The sequence below is a fragment of the Colobus angolensis genome, unplaced genomic scaffold, assembly GCF_000951035.1.
Source record: "Colobus angolensis palliatus isolate OR3802 unplaced genomic scaffold, Cang.pa_1.0 Scaffold47, whole genome shotgun sequence".
In the NCBI taxonomy this organism is placed as follows: domain Eukaryota; kingdom Metazoa; phylum Chordata; class Mammalia; order Primates; family Cercopithecidae; genus Colobus; species Colobus angolensis.
In genome coordinates, this window is record NW_012118154.1 from 4,033,057 (window position 1) to 4,054,850 (window position 21,794).

General features: G+C 48.5%; 2 protein-coding genes across 3 annotated transcripts in view; both read left to right on the plus strand.

Moving 5' to 3' along the window:
* On the plus strand, positions 1-16,782 carry CNTROB (centrobin, centrosomal BRCA2 interacting protein). 2 transcript variants are annotated; one of them, XM_011958574.1, is made up of 19 exons: positions 1-1,203; positions 1,991-2,075; positions 2,321-2,402; positions 2,846-3,002; positions 3,916-4,032; positions 4,251-4,367; positions 4,717-4,815; positions 7,073-7,309; positions 7,655-7,801; positions 10,639-10,772; positions 11,356-11,481; positions 11,705-11,867; positions 12,950-13,208; positions 14,784-14,935; positions 15,129-15,192; positions 15,370-15,540; positions 15,700-15,832; positions 16,301-16,373; positions 16,592-16,782. In XM_011958574.1, exons 1-19 carry the CDS (start codon positions 940-942, stop codon positions 16,715-16,717), a joined length of 2,706 nt encoding a protein of 901 aa, XP_011813964.1. In that variant the 5' UTR covers positions 1-939; the 3' UTR covers positions 16,718-16,782. The 2 variants fall into 2 exon arrangements, with proteins under 2 accessions (XP_011813964.1, XP_011813963.1); XM_011958573.1 differs by having other exon boundaries at positions 15,700-15,898; positions 16,592-16,780.
* A 145-nt stretch (positions 16,783-16,927) lies between these two features.
* LOC105523691 (centrobin-like) overlaps positions 16,928-21,794 on the plus strand; it is a 57,624-nt gene continuing 52,757 nt past the window's right edge. Inside the window, exons 1-5 of the mRNA XM_011958637.1 lie at positions 16,928-16,951; positions 18,280-18,413; positions 18,997-19,122; positions 19,346-19,508; positions 20,591-20,885. Coding sequence (XP_011814027.1) covers positions 16,928-16,951; positions 18,280-18,413; positions 18,997-19,122; positions 19,346-19,508; positions 20,591-20,885 — 742 coding nt within the window. The remainder of the gene's footprint in view (positions 16,952-18,279; positions 18,414-18,996; positions 19,123-19,345; positions 19,509-20,590; positions 20,886-21,794) is intronic.

Consider the following 21,794-nt stretch of genomic DNA (forward strand, 5'->3'; position numbering starts at 1 on the left):
GGATACAGTGTGTGAGCGTCTACGAGCGTGGTCTCGCGGGCGGGTGACGTCATCGAGGCGCGAGAGGAGGAGCCGTGGACAGTGGGCGGGAGGCTGCCAACGGTTTTGAGCATAGTGGGAGGCGCGAGAGGGGGATCTCAGGGGAGGAGGCCAATCGCTTGCCCCCCACTTTGGCAAACTGGGGCTGAGGACTGGAAGGGTGGAGAGTAGGCAGAACCGGGTGGTCGTCGGGGTAGAGGATCTCGGGCTAGGCTTGAGGGCGGCATGCTTTTTAGGGACGACTTAGGGCGTGACTGAGGGTTCACAAAGTTTCTTTTGGGGTGGTGGGGAGGGAGAGATTCTAGGGAGCAAGGAAGCTTGCTATGGCTTTCTTGCCAGGAGGGGTCGGAGGGAAAGTACAAGGGAGCTGACCCTGGATAGAACGGGTGAAGAGGAGCGTGAGGTTCCTCCCTCTCTTGAGACTGGAGCCAGTTGAGGGACAAGTAGGGAAGGGGGACAGAAAATGGGCCCCTAGTGGATTTGGGTCCGTTTCCGTTGGGACGTTTTGGGCGTGAGAACTTAAGAGCTCAGCTGACCGGGGATAGCCTGTTCCGGAGTTGGTCTGCAGCTTCCAGCACTCGTAGTTGGGAAGAGGAGCTTCAGCGGCGCTGTTGTCCCACAGTAGGTCTTCTGTCCGCACCCCCTCTGCGCTGCACCCTCTTAACACTGTTCCCAGGAGCTGGGGAAAGGGATGCTTTTGCCCACTCCCATGGGCCCTGGAACTGGTGGAAACCTTTCCTCTAACCAGAAAGCCTCGATGCCCTTCATTCACCAAGGATCCTTGGCGTGGAGTCTTCCTCCCTTCTCCCAAATCTTTCTCCGTGAACTTTTCCTCCTGGACTTTGCTAAAGCAGAACCTCCCAGCTCTGTGCTGTCTCCGGTTGTCTCTTCCCTGTATTCATGGCAACATCAGCTGACAGCCCCAGTTCACCCCTCGGGGCGGAGGATCTCCTGAGTGATTCCTCAGAACCCCCTGGGCTCAACCAAGTGTCGTCTGAAGTGACCTCCCAGCTCTATGCTTCTTTGCGCCTCAGCCGGCAGGCGGAGGCCCGAGCCCAACTGTATTTACCCTCCACCTCCCCGCCTCATGAAGGGTTAGACGGCTTAGCCCAAGAATTGAGTCGAAGCTTGTCAGTCGGATTGGAAAACAACTTGAAGAAAAAGGTGAGGGAAGTGTGTCTTGGAGACCACTGTGGCACCAGACACCAGAGAGTCTTGGGATTGGGGTTGGTCAAAATAAAAAGCTTTGATGAGATTTGAACTCTTCTTGTTGGATTTCATATTCCTTTTAACTGCATAGGCAGTCATGCTTATGAGGGAGGGAGTGACCTGGGACACTATAATTTGAAAATTATGGAACTTCCTAGTGTTTTTTGTGAGAGACATCTCTGCTGCGAGTAGATACAGCAAACCTATGGGATAGGTTGGTGAGCTATTTCCTGTGCACTTGGAATGGGGACGGTTTCTTGATGCCAAGAGGGAACTAGGGACTTAGGATAGCGGCTCAGATCCTTCCAGCTCAACACTATTTTGATAGTATGGTTCCAACTTTGGCATGTACATCATTAAGACGTAGTTTAGTCAACTACAACATGTTACAGAGAAGATAGTTATTAGTATCGTATGGAAAAGGTGTCATAGTCAATTTGCAGACTGCTTAGGTCTTCCAGAGTTTGGAAACGATAGCCATAAGCCACACAGTCCTTACATTTGTTCTTGAATTGGCAAGAATCTCCACCATTCTTGTCTTATACCTCCTCAGTTGTTTTATTTACATTATCTTTCTGGCTTCTGTAGTGTTTGATTTCTGACTCAAGGTTAGGACATCCCTTATTGTATCTGTTTGGTTTTTCTTGTTTTCCAAAGTGCTGGAGTGAAAATTCTACCCTGGCAATAGGTAGGCGACAGATAACACAGGTTGCATCTGATTTCCGTGTGGCTTTTTTTCTAGGATGGTTCTAAGCATATCTTTGAGATGGAAAGTGTTCGGGGTCAGCTCCAGACCATGCTCCAAACCTCACGTGATACAGCCTATCGTGAGTAAGCCCCTTCCCTAGAACTATGAAGGAGAACCTAGATTTAAGGGGTGGGAGAAAGTGGACAGAGGAAGCAGTGAGGAAAACCTCTGAGCAAGAGATTTCAGGAGAAAAGTCTCCCTTTCTTTGGGAGGGGGGCTGAAGGAGTGAGGGAACTGGAAAGGAAGGCCTTTTCTCTTCTTCAAGTGGCCTCTGTTTTTGTCATTACCTGACTGTGGCTTTGGGGTCCCTCTGGCTGCCTGCAGGGGATCCCCTCATTCCTGGCGCTGGCTCAGAGAGACGGGAAGAGGACTCCTTTGACAGTGATAGCACAGCCACCTTGCTCAAGTGAGTTCTTCTTGGGGTTCTCCTAGCTTGCTTGCTTTCTTGGAAATCCAAGTGTTTTGTTCCTTATTTCTCCCTTTATTGCTTTTGTACCTCTTAAGAACCCAAGAGGCTTATCACTTAGCTTTCAGTTTTCATCCTTTTTCTACTGTCTCCTACCCGCTTTACTCCTTCAGGAACACGGGTATTTGCTGCCTGGTACCCGGTTTTCTCTTAACCTCCAGTCGTTCTTCCCCTCTAAAGAGTTAGCTTGTTTCTGCTGAAACCTTTAAGCGAATCCCAGACCTGTGTGTTATTTATGGCGCTATGGTTATGTAGCTTTACGACTTTGGACAAGTCTCTTGCCCTCTCTGGGTCTCAGTTTCCTCATCTGTAGAATATCACAGTTGGACAAGTGGATTCCAAAAGCTTTCCCGGCCCTAACATTCTCTACCTGATTTGCTCAGCACCCGGCCCCTGCAAGACTTGTCTCCATCTAGCTCAGCCCAAGCCCTGGAGGAGCTGTTTCCCCGCTACACCAGCCTTCGACCAGGGCCTCCACTCAATCCCCCAGATTGTCAGGGGCTGAGAGATGCATTGGATTCAGAGCATACCCGCCGCAAGGTAAGATGCAAAGGCTTCCTTTTGAGAGCAGCAAAGATTAGAAAGAGGGGATCCAAGTGTTGAAAAGGGCTGAGGGTGAAGAGCCTGAAAGCTGGGACTTAACTCAAATGTTTTCCTGAGGAGGACTTTTTTGACCATCCAACTAATATGGCACCACCTCCCTTCCAAGTAGTCAGTCAGATCGCCCTCTTATTTCCTTCATATAGCTTATCGTTCTGATATATCTTGTTTTTTTCTCGTCTCTAAAATTTGAGGGTCCGTATCTTGTTTGTGTTAGTACTGGCTGCCTAAGGTCTAGAATATACATAACACAGAAACACTCAGTGTTTGCTGAGTGGACACAAACTCTGCTAGCTTGTGCATAGGATTTACAGCTACTGGTGATATACTGAGCCTTTATGTCTGTGAGCCTCTGCCTTAGTGTCTGAAGGGGACAGAGAAATAGACAAAGCAGAGGAAAGTCAAAATCCTTGGTTGCCATTTTTGGAAGCCTCTCTTTCTCTATGTTAAACCCCTTGGCATGAATGAAAGGCTTTCCCGTTTATCTTTGCTGTGTTTACTCATTGTGTCCAATGAGCTTCTGAAGGTAGGAGTAACTTTGCACATTTTGCTGTGTGGGCTGCTGCACCTCTGCCAAAAGGTTTGTGGGATTTTTACTCAGGAGATCCAGGAAAACGAGGAGCCTGGAATCTAAGCACTAATCTCCTGAAAAGGTACAGAAACATGATGGAGATCTTGAGCCTCAAGGTGCTTGCTTCAGAATTTTCCTGATTCTCCCTCTCCAAAACTATTCTGTTCTTGGGACCCAGGCTTCTTGGTGCCAACCCATTCCCCCACTAGAGGAACTGGAAAGTTTGGTGCTGTGGTCATACGAAAGATGGGCAACACCCAGACTCCTCACCCTTTTCCCCAGCACTGTGAGCGCCATATTCAGAGCCTGCAGACCCGAGTGTTAGAGCTACAGCAACAATTAGCCGTGGCTGTGGCTGCCGACCGCAAGAAAGATACCATGATTGAGCAACTGGACAAGGTACCAGGGTAGCAAAATGTGGGTGGGTCTCGCCATGAAGAGCATTAAGGAATAATAAACAAGGGGGTGGCGAACTAGTATTTCTTGGCGCATGCTGAGAGCTGGGCAAGGGGTTGGTTTGCTGACTGTTGGGAGAAGATGGCTGTTGACCCCGCCCCTGTGGTAAAAAGAGGGCAAAAAAGTTATTTTGAAATTCCATTTTACTTGCCCTACCTAAGACCCTGGCCCGTGTGGTGGAGGGCTGGAACCGGCATGAGGCTGAGCGGACAGAGGTTCTCAGGGGACTTCAAGAGGAACGCCAGGCAGCAGAGCTCACCAGAAGCAAGCAGCAGGAGGTGAGCACCCTGGAGCATATGGCATTAGAACCTGAGTCACAGATCTCTAGATGGAAAGGGGCAGAAATAGCTCTGGAATTAGGGTTCCCAACAGATTGACCTCAGTCTTGTAGTGGCTGTCCTGACATTTCTTTTCATCCCTCCTTTCTTCTCCTTTAACCGTTTCTGCTGTCCAACTTGCATCATCAATGACTTCTTGATTTTTCCCACACCATGTAGTCTTCTGTCTGGCCCCTTAGTCATTTAGTTAACTCTGAAGTTTCAAGTTTACATTGTCAATGCTTTATAAAATATAGCACACACAGATTTCCCACAGCTCCTCTGCCCTGTATTCCTCTCTTCCTGAAAGACAGTAACCCGCCTGGAACAAAGCCTTTCTGAGGCCATGGAGGCCCTGAATCGTGAGCAGGAAAGTGCCAGACTGCAGCAACGGGAAAGAGAGACATTGGTGAGAAGATTGAACTGGGTTAATTCCATTGGAAGCTGTTAATTACTTCTAGAGAGCTATGGGCTATTGGTGGATTGTGGGAGATTATAATTTGAGTTGCACCAGAGCACTGTTTCCCAAAGTGTGTTCCTTAGAACAGTAATTCAGCTAGATATTCTATTAAAAAAAAAAAAAAATCTCTGCTACCAAGTCGGTTTGAGAAACTCTGCAAATTGTATCCTCATTAGAACATTAGCGTCATCTGAGGAATTATTTTAAAATATAGGCTGGGCACGGTGGCTCATGCCTGTAATCCCAGCACTTTGGGAGACCAAGGCGGGTGGATCCCGAGGTCAGGAGTTCGAGACCAGCCTGGCCAGCAAGGTGAAACCCCGTCTCCACTAAAAATACAAAAAATTAGCTGGGCATGGTGGTGCATGCCTGTAGTCCCAGCTACTTGGTAGGCTGAGGCAGGAGAATTGCTTGAACCCAGTAGGCAGAGGTTGCAGTGAGCTGAGATCACGCCACTGCTCTCCAGTCTGGGCGACAGAGTGAGACTCCATCTTGAAAAAATAAAATAAAATAAAATAAAATAAAATAAAATAAAGATTTCTGGGACTCACCTGCAGAGGTTTTGATTCAGTAGATATGTGGTGGAACCCAAATCTTTTCAGAAATTTCCTGGATGATTTTTTTCAGTCTGGTTTGGGAACTCTGTAGGGCATGGCCAAAAAAGGTATGGAATTGACTAACTCAAGTTTCCTTTCTTTTCTTTTTTTTGAGACAGGGTCTCGCTCTGTTGTCCAGGCTGGAATGCAGTAGTGCAATCACAACTCACTGCAGTGTCTGCCTCCTGGGTTCAAGCGATTCTGCCACCTTAGCCTCCCAAGTAGCTGGGACTACAGGTGCATGCCACCACACCCAGCTAATTTTTGTATTTTTTTGGTAGAGACGGGGTTTCACCACGGTGGCCAGGCTGGTCTCAAACTCCTGACCTCAAGCGATCTGCCCGCCTTGGCCTTCCAAAGTGCTGGGATTACAGATGTGAGCCACCATACCCAGCCATTTCACTCAACTCTCTTAGAGCTGAAATGATAAGGTGATTAGCCATATGAATTAGTAGCCGGGTTTGGAACTTGTTGCATGCATAACGCATGCTTGCTGCATGCATGCTGGTACTTGTAGTCTTAACAGACTATATATATCTGACAGTCCTGATGATGGATGATGGTTCATGATTGTAGGCTGGATATTCTAGTCTTAGTGGAATTTCTTTTGATGATGATGGTGGTAACTATTGTGTATTGAGTACTTACTATGTGCCTGATGCTGTGCTAAATGCTTTCCATATGATTTTTACTTTAATGCTTTTCACTTTATAACAGGTCAGAAGGCAGACCCTGTTATAACCTCTAGTTTACAGATAAGGATGTGTGCCTAAGAACACATAGTAAATTCCAGAAGCAGGATTCAAACCTAAGATTGGCTCTGGAGCAGCTGCTCTTATCTATTGTAGTCCTATGAGCTTGTTAACTATTGTGTTTTGTTTGTTTGTTGGTTGGTTTTAAGATGGAATCTCGCTCTGTTGCCCAGGCTGGAGTTCAGTGGCACAATCTTGGCTCACTGCAACCTCCGCCTCCCAGGTTCAAGCAATTCTCCTGCCTCAGCCTCCCAAGTAGCTGGCAATACAGGTGTGCATCACCATGCCCAGCTAATTTTTGTATTTTTAGTAGAGACATGTTGGCCAGGCTGGTCTCGAACCCCTAACCTCAGATGATCTGCCTGCCTCGGCCTCCCAAAGTGCTGGGATTACAGGCATGAGCCACTGCGCCTGTCAACTCTTATGGGGTTTTTTAGGTTTTATTTGAGATGGAGTCTTGCTCCGTCACCCAGGCTGGAGTGCAGTTGTGTGATCTCAGCTCACTGCAACCTCCACCTCCCATGTTAGAGCGATTCTCCTGCCTTAGCCTCCCAAGTAGCTGGAATTACAGGCACCCACCACCATGCCCAGCTAATTGTTGTATTTTTAGTAGAGACGGGATTTCACCATTTGGACCAGGCTGGTCTCAAACTCCTGACCTCAGGTAATCTGCCTGCCTTGGCCTCCCAAAGTACTGGGATTACAGGTGTGAGCCATCGTGCCCAGCCTAATTATTGTGTTTTTAATGAGCATAATTCTCAGCAGGCACCTTGTTTGAGGGTCAGAGGGCAGATTGCTGGTCTCTGAAGAGCCTACTAAGAGCCTACTAAGGAGCTTGGTTTTCTTCTGTGGCTGTAGGAGGAGGAAAGGCAAGCTCTGACCCTGAGCTTGGAGGCAGAACAGCAGCGGTGCTGTGCCCTGCAGGAAGAGCGGGATGCAGCTCGGGCTGGGCAATTGAGTGAGCATCGCGAGTTGGAGACTCTTCGGGCTGCCCTAGAAGAAGAACGGCAGACCTGGGCCCAGCAAGAGCACCAGCTTAAGGAACACTACCAGGCGCTGCAGGAGGAGAACCAGGCTCAGTTGGAAAGGGAGAAGGTAAAAGTGGCAGTTGGAAGCGTTGAGGAACTAGGGAATAGATGAAGGGCAAAATGATTGAATGGGATGGAATGTTAGAATATGCGGGATATATATAGGCAGGAATGGAGAGTAGAGAGCCATGTGTGGGAGAAAAAGTTGAGAGTATAGGGCCAGCAGGAAGGGCTGGGGTTTTGAATACATGAAAGGCCAAAGACTGAAATTCAACAGGGATGGGAAAATAAGACAAATGGGAGGAGAAGGACGAAGCTTGGGTTTTAGGGTTTGGGAGGATGAAATGGGGAGTGGAGGTAACCAGGAGATAGGAAATGACATATTTATGTACATTTGATTTGTCTTTCATAGGAGAAGAGCCAGAGGGAAGCCCAGGCCGCCTGGGAGGCCCAGCACCAGTTGGCGTTGGTGCAGTCTGAGTTGCGGCGGCTGGAAGGAGAGCTGGATACAGCTCGGAGAGAGAGAGATGCCCTGCAGCTGGAAATGAGCTTGGTGCAGGTCAGAAGGCAGAGAGTTCTTGAGGTTTTGTTCTGCGAGAAGTAGATCTGAGGCAGAGGGACCCCTCAGGAGTTGTGGCAGACACTCCCAGTGCAGGGATTTGGGGTTTAATTCCATCAACAGTTTCTATGTAGTATTTTGGGTAGTTTTCTGTCCCAAACTCAGAGCCATTTCTCACTGAGTGACCATTTCCCACAATATATCAGACTGACCTAGTGTTACTTTTAGGATTAAATAGATTTAAATCTATTAAAGATACCTTATGTTATTTTAAGAGATGACACCACACTTAGTGGGTCGACAGAGCAGGTGAAAGTTTTTGTCAGAGACTTGATTCCAATCGTAACTATATGCTTTGTAATTCTCTTTACTTGAATAACTTGTATTAATTTCTCTGAGTAGGTCAGGGACCCAGGAGGGCAATGATTTTTTAATTTACTTATGAAACTTCCATAACAGCACATGGCCTGGCACAGAATTGTACTCAGAAATTGTTTGTCAGATATAATTACACTTTGAAAAACACTTTCCATCTAGCTAACATACTGAATTTTAAATTCAGACTAGTCAGACTCTTGCTGTGGAATAGAACAGGAGATGGCAAACTTTTTCTGTAAAAGTCCAGACAGTAAATATTTTTAGCTTTGTGGGTTGTATGGTCTCAGCTGCAACTACCCAACTCTGCTGTTATACCACAGAAGTAGCTACAAACTGTACGTAAACAAATGGGCACAGCTGTATAAACAGCTTATATAAACAGGCCATGGAGGGCTGAATTGGGCTGTAGTTTTCTGATCTACAGGATACAGAAAGGACTGGAGAGAGCTGTGTTCTGGCCCATGGTGGAGACACAGCATTGAAGAGGAAAGAGTACTGCATTAGGACTGGGCACTTAGTTTGACTTCTAGCTAGAATTTTGACCCTTATGGACCTCGGTTTTTATGTATAAAATGTGTGTTAAGGACAAATTGATGAATTTTCCAGGTGCAAGCCATTCTGAGAGGCTATGTTCCTTATAAATGGTTAACTTAAGAAGGTACCAGTGAGGCCGGCATTTGAGAACCACACTCCTTTGGCCCGGTGTAGTGGCTCATGCCTGTAATCCCAACACTGTGGGAGGCCAAGGCGGGCAGATCACTTGAGCCCAGGAGTTTGAGACCAGCCTGGCCAACATGGTGAAACCCCATCTCTACTAAAAATACAAAAATTAGCCAGGTGTGTGGCATGCACCTGTAGTCCCGGCTACTAAAAAGGCTGAGGCAGGAGAATCGCTTGAACCTGGGAGGCGGACGTTGCAATGAGCCCACGTTGCGCCACTGTGCTCCAGCCTGGGCAACAGAGTGGGACTCCATCTCAAAAAATAATAATAATAAAAAAAAGAATTGACCTAGGGCATCAGGTGCTACAATGAGATCACATGCAATAAAGACTAAGAAAGCAGCTGGGTGTGGTGGCTCGCACCTGGAATTCCAGCACTTTGGGAGGCTGAGGCGGGCAGATTGCTTGAGCCCAGGAGTTCAAGACCAACCTGGGCGCAACATGGCAGTACCTAAACTCTGCTAACAACACAAAAAATTAGCTGGGTATAGTGACACGCACCTGTAGACCTGTAGTCCCAGCTACTCGGGAGGCTGAGGTGGGAGGATCAACTGAACTCTGGAAGTAGAGGCTGCAGTGAGCCGTGATCACACCACTACACTCCAGCCTGGGTAACAGGAGTGAGACCAAGTCTCAAAAAAGACAGGGCCAAGTGTGGTGGCTCATGCCTGTAATCCCAGCACTTTGGGAAGCTGAAGTGGGAGGATTGCTTGAGTCCAAGAATTTGAGACCAGCCTGGGCAACATAGTGAGACCCCATCTCTACAAAAAATAAAAAGATTAGCTGTGTGTGGTGACACGAGCTTGCAGTTCCAGCTACTCTGGAGGCTGAGGTGGGAGGATCACTTGAGTCTGGGAGGTCAAGACTGCAGTGAGCCATGATCACACCACTGCACTTTAGGCTGAACAACAGAGCAAGACCCTTTCTCAAAAGTAGGGGCTGAGAAATAACCACTATTTGGATTTAGAAATTGAGTTATTTTGGGCCATGCGCAGTGGCTCACACCTGTAATCTCAGTACTTTGGAAAGCTGAGATGGGCAGATCATGAGGTCAGGAGATTGAGACCCTTCTGGCTAACACAGTAAAAACCCCGTCACTACTAAAAATACAAAAAATTAGCCAGGCCTGGTGGCACACACCTGTAGTTGCAGCTACTCGGGAGGCTGAGGCAGGAGAATTGCTTGAACCTGGGAGGCAGAGGTTGCAGTGAGCTGAGATCACGCCGCTGCACTCCAGCCTGGGTGACAGAGCAGAACTCGGTTTCAAAAAAAAGGAAAAGAAAAGAAATTGAATTCTTTATGGTAAAGTACTATACGTGGAAATCAGATTTTAGTGAGTTGAAGGACTGTGGCTGAGAAAATGGAGACACTTACAGGTTGACTGCTTAAGGAGGAAGAGGCACTAACATTTATTGAATGCCTACTGGCTTTCAGGTACTCTACTCAGGGTATGTTATCTCAGACACAGAATGGATTTGATTGCTCTATCGAACTTCCATTTTATCTAAGAAATTTATGTCTTTCACCCAAAGTCATTTTCACTTTGATGTATGTTTAAAGTGTGAATATCTCATGGTTTAATAAGGAAAGGGAACCTCTTTCACTCCTTGAGGCAAAATTCTTGTTCTTCATCTCATATGAGGGGAAAGTTTGTACTGGATTTTGTCTACATTATATCCGCCATCCTCTTGTAAGCCCATACAGATTTGGGCCGTTATCCCACCTTCCTTCACTCCCAGGCCCGGTATGAAAGCCAGCGGATCCAGCTGGAGTCGGAGCTGGCTGTGCAGCTGGAGCAGCGGGTGACAGAGCGGCTGGCGCAGGCTCAGGAGAGCAGCCTACGGCAAGCAGCCTCCCTCAGGGAACATCACAGGTACATGGGACTCACTGGGTGTCACTTCTCTCAGCCACAGCAGGTATCATTAGTTTCCCTTCAATCCCTTTGCCATGGTCCAGCACTGTGACTTCCAGAGTGCGCTAACTCCCGTCAGCCTGGCCCTGAGTCTCTCTTGGGAGGGCTGCCTTCATGTATTCCTGGAAAGCCAGAAGTGCGTGGGAATTTTCATCCCATAGAGAGTAGCCCTTAACTAAGAACTGATGGGTGCAGAATGATAGATGGTCCAGCTCCTTTGCTGAGACAGTGCTGAGGTATGACCTGCGCTGTCTCCAGAGCTGCTCTGTCGGACTGAGCCTCCTCCCAGCCCGGCCTCACTTCTCACCCCCATTCAGCTGCCAAGATTTTCTGGAAATGCTCCCAAAATAAATTTATTTAAGTCTCTGCTTCTGAGGAACCCATCCTAAGACCCCAGCTTTGTCCTTGCTGCTTCCTGTGCAATGGCCAGGCTAGCTGACTGGCTATCTGGGTCACTGTCACATGCACACATGATGTCTTTTTCTCAGTTGGTCACTTCTTCTGTCTCCAGTCTCAGTCCTCTTCTCCTACCTGTGCCCTGCAGGAAGCAGCTGCAGGACCTGAGTGGACAGCACCAGCAGGAGCTAGCCAGTCAGCTAGCTCAGTTCAAGGTGGAAATGGCAGAGCGAGAGGAGCGGCAACAGCAGGTGGCTGAGGACTACGAGCTCAGGTCCTGGTCCCCAGAGTGCCCCTTTCAGGCCCCAGCCCCTTTCCCATGGGTAGAGTCCAAACTGAGAACGCTAAAGAGCTGCTCCCTTGATTGGTCTGTCCTCCTCTACATGGGCCTCAGCTTCTTTCAGAATGTCAGATGTCCGACATTCCCTTCTGGCTCTTTTTAGCCCCCAAGTCTCTGCTTCCTTAAAGGCCCTGAGTCACTTCTCTCTTTTCTTCAGACTGGCCCGGGAGCAAGCGCGAGTGCGCGAACTGCAGAATGGGAACCAGCAGCTGGAAGAGCAGCGGGTGGAGCTGGTGGAAAGACTGCAGGCCATGCTGCAGGCCCACTGGGATGAGGCCAACCAGCTGCTCAGCACCACTCTCCCACCGCCCAACCCTTCAGTAAGCATTGCCCCGTGAGCTACGCTTCTCCATTGTGTTCTGTTTTTATTTTTATTTTTGAGGCAGGGTCTCACTGTGTTGCTCAGGCTGGAGTATACTGGTATGATCATAGCTCACTGCAGCCTCGAACTCCTGGGCTCAAGTGATCCTCCCACCTCTAACTGCCAAAGTGCTGGGATTCCAGGCATAAGCTACCATGCCCAGCAAGAACTATGTTCTAGATTCCTTCTTTGGAAATCTAGCTCCCTCCCAAGGGAAGTACTAAGTTCAGCTCCTAAGGCCTATATCAGGGGGAAAAAATCAGTGGACTTTACAAATAACAACTGCCTCAGCAAAATCTTTTTTCCATGGCCATAGCTTACTTAGACTGGCCCCATTCCATTGGGCATAACTCTAGTCTCCCAGTCCCAAGAGGGGACAAATGATATGTGGTACTAGTTTTGTGGAGGGACAGCTGAATTAATTATGACGGAAAGGGCCAAAAATTGTTGCCAAGTCCTGCCCCAGAGTAGAGTAGGGAGTCTCACTTCCTAGCCCTTCGTATGTTGGTACTTCCCACTTCCTTCTTTTAATTACGAAATTCTAGCAGGTGTGGTGGTGTGTCTATAACCTCAGCTATATGGGAGGCTAAAGCAGAAGGATCACTTGAGCTCAGGAGTTCAAGACTAGCCTAGGCAACATAATAAGACCTCATCTCAAAGAAAAAGAAGAAAAAATTAGGATATTTTAATTTTAATTTTATTTATTTATATATTTATTATTTATTTATTTGAGACAAGGTCTCACTCTGTTGCCCAGGCTGGGCTCAGGCAATCCTCCCTCCTCGGCTTGCCGAGTAGCTAGGACTACACACACGTGCCATTGCCCCCAGCTAATTTTTAAATCTTTTGTAGAGATAGAGTCTCTCTATGTTGCCAAGGCTGGTTCAAACTCCTAGCCTCAAACGATCCTCCCAGTGTTGGGATTCCGGGTGTGAGCCACTGTACCCGGAAATTTATAATCTTACGAAAGTGTTTGTACCATGTCTTACCTCTTTAAACCTGCTGCACTTTGACCCTTCTTTCTGCCTTTCTCCTGGTCAGGCTCCTCCTGCTGGACCCTCCAGCCCCGGGCCTCAGGAACCGGAGAAGGAGGAGAGGACGGCCTGGACTATGCCTCCTGTGGCCGTGGCCCTGAAGCCTGTATTGCAGCAGAGCCGGGAAGCAAGGGACGAGCTACCTGGAGCACCTCCTGTTCTTTGCAGTTCCTCCTCAGATCTTAGCCTCCTGTTGGGCCCCTCTTTTCAGAGCCAACATTCTTTCCAACCCCTGGAGCCCAAACCAGACCTCACTCCATCCACAGGTAACTGGGGACAGAAGTCACTGGGGTTCCCCTTCTGTGCATGAATTGGCTCCCTCTTTCATACCTTGCTTTCTGTCTGGTACTTGAGCATTTAGTTTCCCAGATGCCTTTAGTGATCACAAGTTGCCAAGGAGCAGAAATCTGCTCACACTGGTCCACATAAAGGGACTGAGATCTCATGGAAGTGTGGCGTCACTGGACTTCATGAGAACTGGAGCTGGGAACAGGGGCACTATCAGGAACTGAGGCAGCTAGCTGGCCCTTTTCTGTGGGCCTGCATAGTCTCCTGGGTCCGCCTCTCCTGCACATCTGCTCTTTTTTCTTGCTAGACCAGCATCCAAGGTTCTCGCCCCTCATAACTTCAGTTCACACATGAGTTTGACCAGCTGTGGCTGTGATACTGACTCTAGCTGAGCCTCTAGGCATTTAGAGAGACATCGGTGTCTCAGTTTTTAGGTCCAGTTTAGAGGCCATCTGATTGGACTGGCTGACCTTGGGTGTGGTGTCCACTCCTAGTTTAATGTCAGCTGTGATTTGAGTGGATGGAGGTGTTCTGTGTGGTACAAACATGACAACCTAGGTCGAATTAAAAATGAGGGGTGGAGCAGACCCGGTGGCTCACACCTGTAATCCTGTCACTTTGGGAGGCTGAGGTGGGAGGATGGCTTGATGTCAGGAGTTCCAGACCAGTCTGACCAATATAGTGAGACCTCATCTCTACAAAAAATAAAAAATTAGCTGGGTGTGGTGGCACACACCCGAATTTCCAGCTACTCAGGGAGACTGAGACAAAAGGATTGCTTGAACCAAGGAGTTTGGGGCTACAGTGAGCTAAGAAGGTGCCATTGTACTCCAACCTGGGCAAGACAGCAAGACTCTCTCTCTTAAAAAAAGAAAAGAGGCCGGGCATGGTGGCTCATGCCTGTAATCCCAGCACTTTGGGAGGCTGGGCGGATCACGAGATCAGGAGATCGAGACCATCCTGGCTAACCCGGTGAAACCCCGTCTCTACCAAAAACACAAAAAATTAGCCGGGCGTTGTGGCGGGCGCCTGTAGTCCCAGCTACTCGGTGGGAGAATGGAGTGAACCCAGGAGGCGGAGGTTGCAGTGAGTCGAGATCGCACCACTGCACTCCAGCCTGGGCGACAGATATAGGCTCTGTCTCAAAAAAAAAGAGAGAGATTAGTTGTATCACAATTAAAAATTTTTTAATTATGTGAGAATAATAAAAGAATGGGGCTATTCTGGGGAAGAGATCAGAACATGTGTGTTACTCATTTCCATTCTTCAGGGAGTTGGTGAGAGTATTTATTTGTTTAGAGTTTGAGTACCACAGCTTTCTTCTTCTGTCTATATTTCTGTCTAGAGTTCAGCTGTGCTATCTCCCAGTCACCTCCAACCAACCCTTCCCTCTCCAGCTCCTTTAAACTTCCATCTTCATTTTCTCCTAGCAGTGACGTTCCTCTTACATTTAATAGGCCCCTCTCTTCTGAGTATTAGGTGAGTTGATTTGTGGAGGAGCCGCTTCCCCCTTGAGCACACTTGCACCCACCCACACCTGTTTCACTTTATAGCTGGGGCCTTCTCTGCACTTGGGGCCTTCCATCCCGACCATAGGGCAGAAAGGCCATTCCCTGAGGAAGATCCTGGACCTGACGGGGAGGGCCTCCTAAAGCAAGGGCTGCCACCTGCTCAGCTGGAGGGCCTCAAGAATTTTTTGCACCAGGTAAGAGAGATTCTACCCAGACTAGCTCATTTTCTTCTTCCCTTTCTCTTTTCCTCTTTCTGCTCTGGGAATCTGGGACTCTGACCTCATTCCCTGTTTATGACTAACTCTTCATCCCAGCTTCTTCTCTTAGATCCCTAGGCCTTTTTCTCTATCAGTCCCTGGGTAACTTGACTATCTTATTCACCCACAGTTGCTGGAGACAGTGTCCCAGAACAATGAGAACCCTGCTGTCGATCTGTTGCCCCCTAAGTCTGGTGAGTTCCAACTCTGAAGAAAGTTGGGGCTGGGGCCTAGGAAAGATCGGAGTTGGTTATCTAGGATGAAGTTTTAGGAGCTGGCAAAGGCAATAAAGCCTTATGAATGCTGGATGGTGGGACTTCCTTGGTTTTTTGCCCCATTTCCTGATTCTTGGCTCTCTTTCATTTTGCTAGGTCCTCTGACTGTCCCATCTTGGGAGGAAGCCCCTCAAGTGCCACGTATTCCACCCCCTGTCCACAAAACCAAAGTTCCCTTAGCCATGGCATCCAGTCTTTTCCGGGGCCAGGAGCTTCCGTCCTCCCATTCACAAGGCAGTGGTCCCAGCAGTGGTTCCCCAGAGAGAGGTGAGCACGTCCTGGTTTACTAGGGAAAAAAAGAGGGACAGTCCTGAGTGTGTATCCAGTACAGGTACTTACTGCCCTTCTGAATTCCTGGGGAAATGGGCTGAGGGCTGGGGAGAGGGGCCCTAGGATGACACCTGTGATTATTGCTATGTCTGTCAGGTGGAGATGGGCTCACATTCCCAAGGCAGCTGATGGAGGTGTCTCAACTGTTGCGACTCTACCAGGCTCGGGGCTGGGGGGCTCTGCCTGCTGAGGATCTCCTGCTCTACCTGAAGAGGCTGGAACACAGCGGGTACAAGCCTGGGAGAAAGGAGGAAGGATTCGCAGGGTGGAAGCTGGATTATGGGGAGTGGAGTGGGTGTGTTTTACCCTGAATTGAGTCATTGTCCCTTTCTGGGAAGAAAAGTGAAGGATGAGAGGTGGATCCACAGATCTTCTTCTCTTACTACCCCACACCTTTCTTTTGTCTCTTCCTTTCTATTGCTTTTTTCTTCTAAACAAAAAAATCTTTTCCCCGGGTCTCTTTACCTTTGTTTTTTTCCTCTTTACCCCTCAGCTCAAAACTCAGAATCCTAGAATTTTGACTAGCTAGTATAACTCATTATTTGCTTCCACTAATGTCTCCTCCCAGTTGATGCCCAGGTCTATCGAGTTTGATCTTATTCTTAAGAGAGAGAATTGGGGAGTGGTTCTTCCATTCAGTATTGGGTAACCGGGGGGACACAGCTCCCCATCCTCATACCTTTGATTTGTGTGGCAGGACTGATGGCCAAGGGGATAATGTCCCCAGAAGGAACATAGACTCCCGCTTGGGTGAGATCCCCCGGAAAGAGGTGAGGGAAAGTCAGGCAGGGACCAGGGGAGAAAAGGGCTCTCACTGACCAGTTCCTTCACCTCTGCACACTCCTGGATGGCCCCTCCATTCCACCCCCGCGTTCTGTAGCATGGCCTTTCCTCCCTGCAGACTCATCTGGCCCTCTCCACGTGCCTTTCCTCAGTGGTGTGGGGAATCTGACGCTGACTTCTTCCTCTCTCTTCCCTCAACTCTCAGATTCCCTCCCAGTCTGTCCCTCGCCGCCCTGCTACAGCCCCCAAGACTGAAAAACCTCCCGCACGGAAGAAAAGTGGGCACCATGCCCCGAGTAGCATGAGGAGCCGGGGGGGAGTCTGGAGATGAGCCCCCCTACCCTCTTTCCTCTTTGTTCTCTTGTTGTTATTTTAATAAATGCTCAGTAGTCTGTATCCGAGTCTCTAGCTCATAGGAATTTGGAAAATAGAGGTTTTGTAGGAAATCACTTTGTAAAGAAACCAGATTTGATTACTTTTTTTTATATGTTACGTGTTTATATGTCATTTCCTATGGGAAAAGACGTGAACGCTTTGGAAGATGGTCTATAACAAGATTTGGAAAGTTGGAGTAGCTCAGATTCAGTGGACAAAGCTAAAACCTGCAGAGCAATGAACTCTGGGTGGAAGTGGAATTATGGGTGATTCTTAGTTTTTTAATACATTTCTGTATTTTCCAAATTTTCTAAAACAAGTATATGTTACTTTAATAATCAGAAAAGACCCAAACTTTAATAAGAGTAAGTTACTGTATAAAGAGTTTGAGTTAAAATTTGGTTCTTGGGGAGCAAGTTTTCTCTTTTAAGGGAAAATAGGCCAGGTGTGGTGGCCCAGCACTTTGGGAAGCTGAAGTGGGAGGATTGCTTGAGTCCAAGAATTTGAGACCAGCCTGGGCAACATAGTGAGACCCCATCTCTACAAAAAATAAAAAGATTAGCTGTGTGTGGTGACACGAGCTTGCAGTTCCAGCTACTCTGGAGGCTGAGGTGGGAGGATCACTTGAGTCTGGGAGGTCAAGACTGCAGTGAGCCATGATCACACCACTGCACTTTAGGCTGAACAACAGAGCAAGACCCTTTCTCAAAAGTAGGGGCTGAGAAATAACCACTATTTGGATTTAGAAATTGAGTTATTTTGGGCCATGCGCAGTGGCTCACACCTGTAATCTCAGTACTTTGGAAAGCTGAGATGGGCAGATCATGAGGTCAGGAGATTGAGACCCTTCTGGCTAACACAGTAAAAACCCCGTCACTACTAAAAATACAAAAAATTAGCCAGGCCTGGTGGCACACACCTGTAGTTGCAGCTACTCGGGAGGCTGAGGCAGGAGAATTGCTTGAACCTGGGAGGCAGAGGTTGCAGTGAGCTGAGATCACGCCGCTGCACTCCAGCCTGGGTGACAGAGCAGAACTCGGTTTCAAAAAAAAGGAAAAGAAAAGAAATTGAATTCTTTATGGTAAAGTACTATACGTGGAAATCAGATTTTAGTGAGTTGAAGGACTGTGGCTGAGAAAATGGAGACACTTACAGGTTGACTGCTTAAGGAGGAAGAGGCACTAACATTTATTGAATGCCTACTGGCTTTCAGGTACTCTACTCAGGGTATGTTATCTCAGACACAGAATGGATTTGATTGCTCTATCGAACTTCCATTTTATCTAAGAAATTTATGTCTTTCACCCAAAGTCATTTTCACTTTGATGTATGTTTAAAGTGTGAATATCTCATGGTTTAATAAGGAAAGGGAACCTCTTTCACTCCTTGAGGCAAAATTCTTGTTCTTCATCTCATATGAGGGGAAAGTTTGTACTGGATTTTGTCTACATTATATCCGCCATCCTCTTGTAAGCCCATACAGATTTGGGCCGTTATCCCACCTTCCTTCACTCCCAGGCCCGGTATGAAAGCCAGCGGATCCAGCTGGAGTCGGAGCTGGCTGTGCAGCTGGAGCAGCGGGTGACAGAGCGGCTGGCGCAGGCTCAGGAGAGCAGCCTACGGCAAGCAGCCTCCCTCAGGGAACATCACAGGTACATGGGACTCACTGGGTGTCACTTCTCTCAGCCACAGCAGGTATCATTAGTTTCCCTTCAATCCCTTTGCCATGGTCCAGCACTGTGACTTCCAGAGTGCGCTAACTCCCGTCAGCCTGGCCCTGAGTCTCTCTTGGGAGGGCTGCCTTCATGTATTCCTGGAAAGCCAGAAGTGCGTGGGAATTTTCATCCCATAGAGAGTAGCCCTTAACTAAGAACTGATGGGTGCAGAATGATAGATGGTCCAGCTCCTTTGCTGAGACAGTGCTGAGGTATGACCTGCGCTGTCTCCAGAGCTGCTCTGTCGGACTGAGCCTCCTCCCAGCCCGGCCTCACTTCTCACCCCCATTCAGCTGCCAAGATTTTCTGGAAATGCTCCCAAAATAAATTTATTTAAGTCTCTGCTTCTGAGGAACCCATCCTAAGACCCCAGCTTTGTCCTTGCTGCTTCCTGTGCAATGGCCAGGCTAGCTGACTGGCTATCTGGGTCACTGTCACATGCACACATGATGTCTTTTTCTCAGTTGGTCACTTCTTCTGTCTCCAGTCTCAGTCCTCTTCTCCTACCTGTGCCCTGCAGGAAGCAGCTGCAGGACCTGAGTGGACAGCACCAGCAGGAGCTAGCCAGTCAGCTAGCTCAGTTCAAGGTGGAAATGGCAGAGCGAGAGGAGCGGCAACAGCAGGTGGCTGAGGACTACGAGCTCAGGTCCTGGTCCCCAGAGTGCCCCTTTCAGGCCCCAGCCCCTTTCCCATGGGTAGAGTCCAAACTGAGAACGCTAAAGAGCTGCTCCCTTGATTGGTCTGTCCTCCTCTACATGGGCCTCAGCTTCTTTCAGAATGTCAGATGTCCGACATTCCCTTCTGGCTCTTTTTAGCCCCCAAGTCTCTGCTTCCTTAAAGGCCCTGAGTCACTTCTCTCTTTTCTTCAGACTGGCCCGGGAGCAAGCGCGAGTGCGCGAACTGCAGAATGGGAACCAGCAGCTGGAAGAGCAGCGGGTGGAGCTGGTGGAAAGACTGCAGGCCATGCTGCAGGCCCACTGGGATGAGGCCAACCAGCTGCTCAGCACCACTCTCCCACCGCCCAACCCTTCAGTAAGCATTGCCCCGTGAGCTACGCTTCTCCATTGTGTTCTGTTTTTATTTTTATTTTTGAGGCAGGGTCTCACTGTGTTGCTCAGGCTGGAGTATACTGGTATGATCATAGCTCACTGCAGCCTCGAACTCCTGGGCTCAAGTGATCCTCCCACCTCTAACTGCCAAAGTGCTGGGATTCCAGGCATAAGCTACCATGCCCAGCAAGAACTATGTTCTAGATTCCTTCTTTGGAAATCTAGCTCCCTCCCAAGGGAAGTACTAAGTTCAGCTCCTAAGGCCTATATCAGGGGGAAAAAATCAGTGGACTTTACAAATAACAACTGCCTCAGCAAAATCTTTTTTCCATGGCCATAGCTTACTTAGACTGGCCCCATTCCATTGGGCATAACTCTAGTCTCCCAGTCCCAAGAGGGGACAAATGATATGTGGTACTAGTTTTGTGGAGGGACAGCTGAATTAATTATGACGGAAAGGGCCAAAAATTGTTGCCAAGTCCTGCCCCAGAGTAGAGTAGGGAGTCTCACTTCCTAGCCCTTCGTATGTTGGTACTTCCCACTTCCTTCTTTTAATTACGAAATTCTAGCAGGTGTGGTGGTGTGTCTATAACCTCAGCTATATGGGAGGCTAAAGCAGAAGGATCACTTGAGCTCAGGAGTTCAAGACTAGCCTAGGCAACATAATAAGACCTCATCTCAAAGAAAAAGAAGAAAAAATTAGGATATTTTAATTTTAATTTTATTTATTTATATATTTATTATTTATTTATTTGAGACAAGGTCTCACTCTGTTGCCCAGGCTGGGCTCAGGCAATCCTCCCTCCTCGGCTTGCCGAGTAGCTAGGACTACACACACGTGCCATTGCCCCCAGCTAATTTTTAAATCTTTTGTAGAGATAGAGTCTCTCTATGTTGCCAAGGCTGGTTCAAACTCCTAGCCTCAAACGATCCTCCCAGTGTTGGGATTCCGGGTGTGAGCCACTGTACCCGGAAATTTATAATCTTACGAAAGTGTTTGTACCATGTCTTACCTCTTTAAACCTGCTGCACTTTGACCCTTCTTTCTGCCTTTCTCCTGGTCAGGCTCCTCCTGCTGGACCCTCCAGCCCCGGGCCTCAGGAACCGGAGAAGGAGGAGAGGACGGCCTGGACTATGCCTCCTGTGGCCGTGGCCCTGAAGCCTGTATTGCAGCAGAGCCGGGAAGCAAGGGACGAGCTACCTGGAGCACCTCCTGTTCTTTGCAGTTCCTCCTCAGATCTTAGCCTCCTGTTGGGCCCCTCTTTTCAGAGCCAACATTCTTTCCAACCCCTGGAGCCCAAACCAGACCTCACTCCATCCACAGGTAACTGGGGACAGAAGTCACTGGGGTTCCCCTTCTGTGCATGAATTGGCTCCCTCTTTCATACCTTGCTTTCTGTCTGGTACTTGAGCATTTAGTTTCCCAGATGCCTTTAGTGATCACAAGTTGCCAAGGAGCAGAAATCTGCTCACACTGGTCCACATAAAGGGACTGAGATCTCATGGAAGTGTGGCGTCACTGGACTTCATGAGAACTGGAGCTGGGAACAGGGGCACTATCAGGAACTGAGGCAGCTAGCTGGCCCTTTTCTGTGGGCCTGCATAGTCTCCTGGGTCCGCCTCTCCTGCACATCTGCTCTTTTTTCTTGCTAGACCAGCATCCAAGGTTCTCGCCCCTCATAACTTCAGTTCACACATGAGTTTGACCAGCTGTGGCTGTGATACTGACTCTAGCTGAGCCTCTAGGCATTTAGAGAGACATCGGTGTCTCAGTTTTTAGGTCCAGTTTAGAGGCCATCTGATTGGACTGGCTGACCTTGGGTGTGGTGTCCACTCCTAGTTTAATGTCAGCTGTGATTTGAGTGGATGGAGGTGTTCTGTGTGGTACAAACATGACAACCTAGGTCGAATTAAAAATGAGGGGTGGAGCAGACCCGGTGGCTCACACCTGTAATCCTGTCACTTTGGGAGGCTGAGGTGGGAGGATGGCTTGATGTCAGGAGTTCCAGACCAGTCTGACCAATATAGTGAGACCTCATCTCTACAAAAAATAAAAAATTAGCTGGGTGTGGTGGCACACACCCGAATTTCCAGCTACTCAGGGAGACTGAGACAAAAGGATTGCTTGAACCAAGGAGTTTGGGGCTACAGTGAGCTAAGAAGGTGCCATTGTACTCCAACCTGGGCAAGACAGCAAGACTCTCTCTCTTAAAAAAAGAAAAGAGGCCGGGCATGGTGGCTCATGCCTGTAATCCCAGCACTTTGGGAG

What these genes read in the sequence shown, in the direction of transcription:
- CNTROB (XM_011958573.1), top strand. Translation starts at nt 940, where the DNA reads ATGGCAACATCAGCTGACAGCCCCAGTTCACCCCTCGGGGCGGAGGAT. An exon ending in AACGGGAAAGAGAGACATTG is followed by an intron (nt 4,816 to 7,072) that starts GTGAGAAGATTG and finishes CTGTGGCTGTAG; the next exon opens with GAGGAGGAAAGGCAAGCTCT. An exon ending in TCCCACCGCCCAACCCTTCA is followed by an intron (nt 11,868 to 12,949) that starts GTAAGCATTGCC and finishes TCTCCTGGTCAG; the next exon opens with GCTCCTCCTGCTGGACCCTC.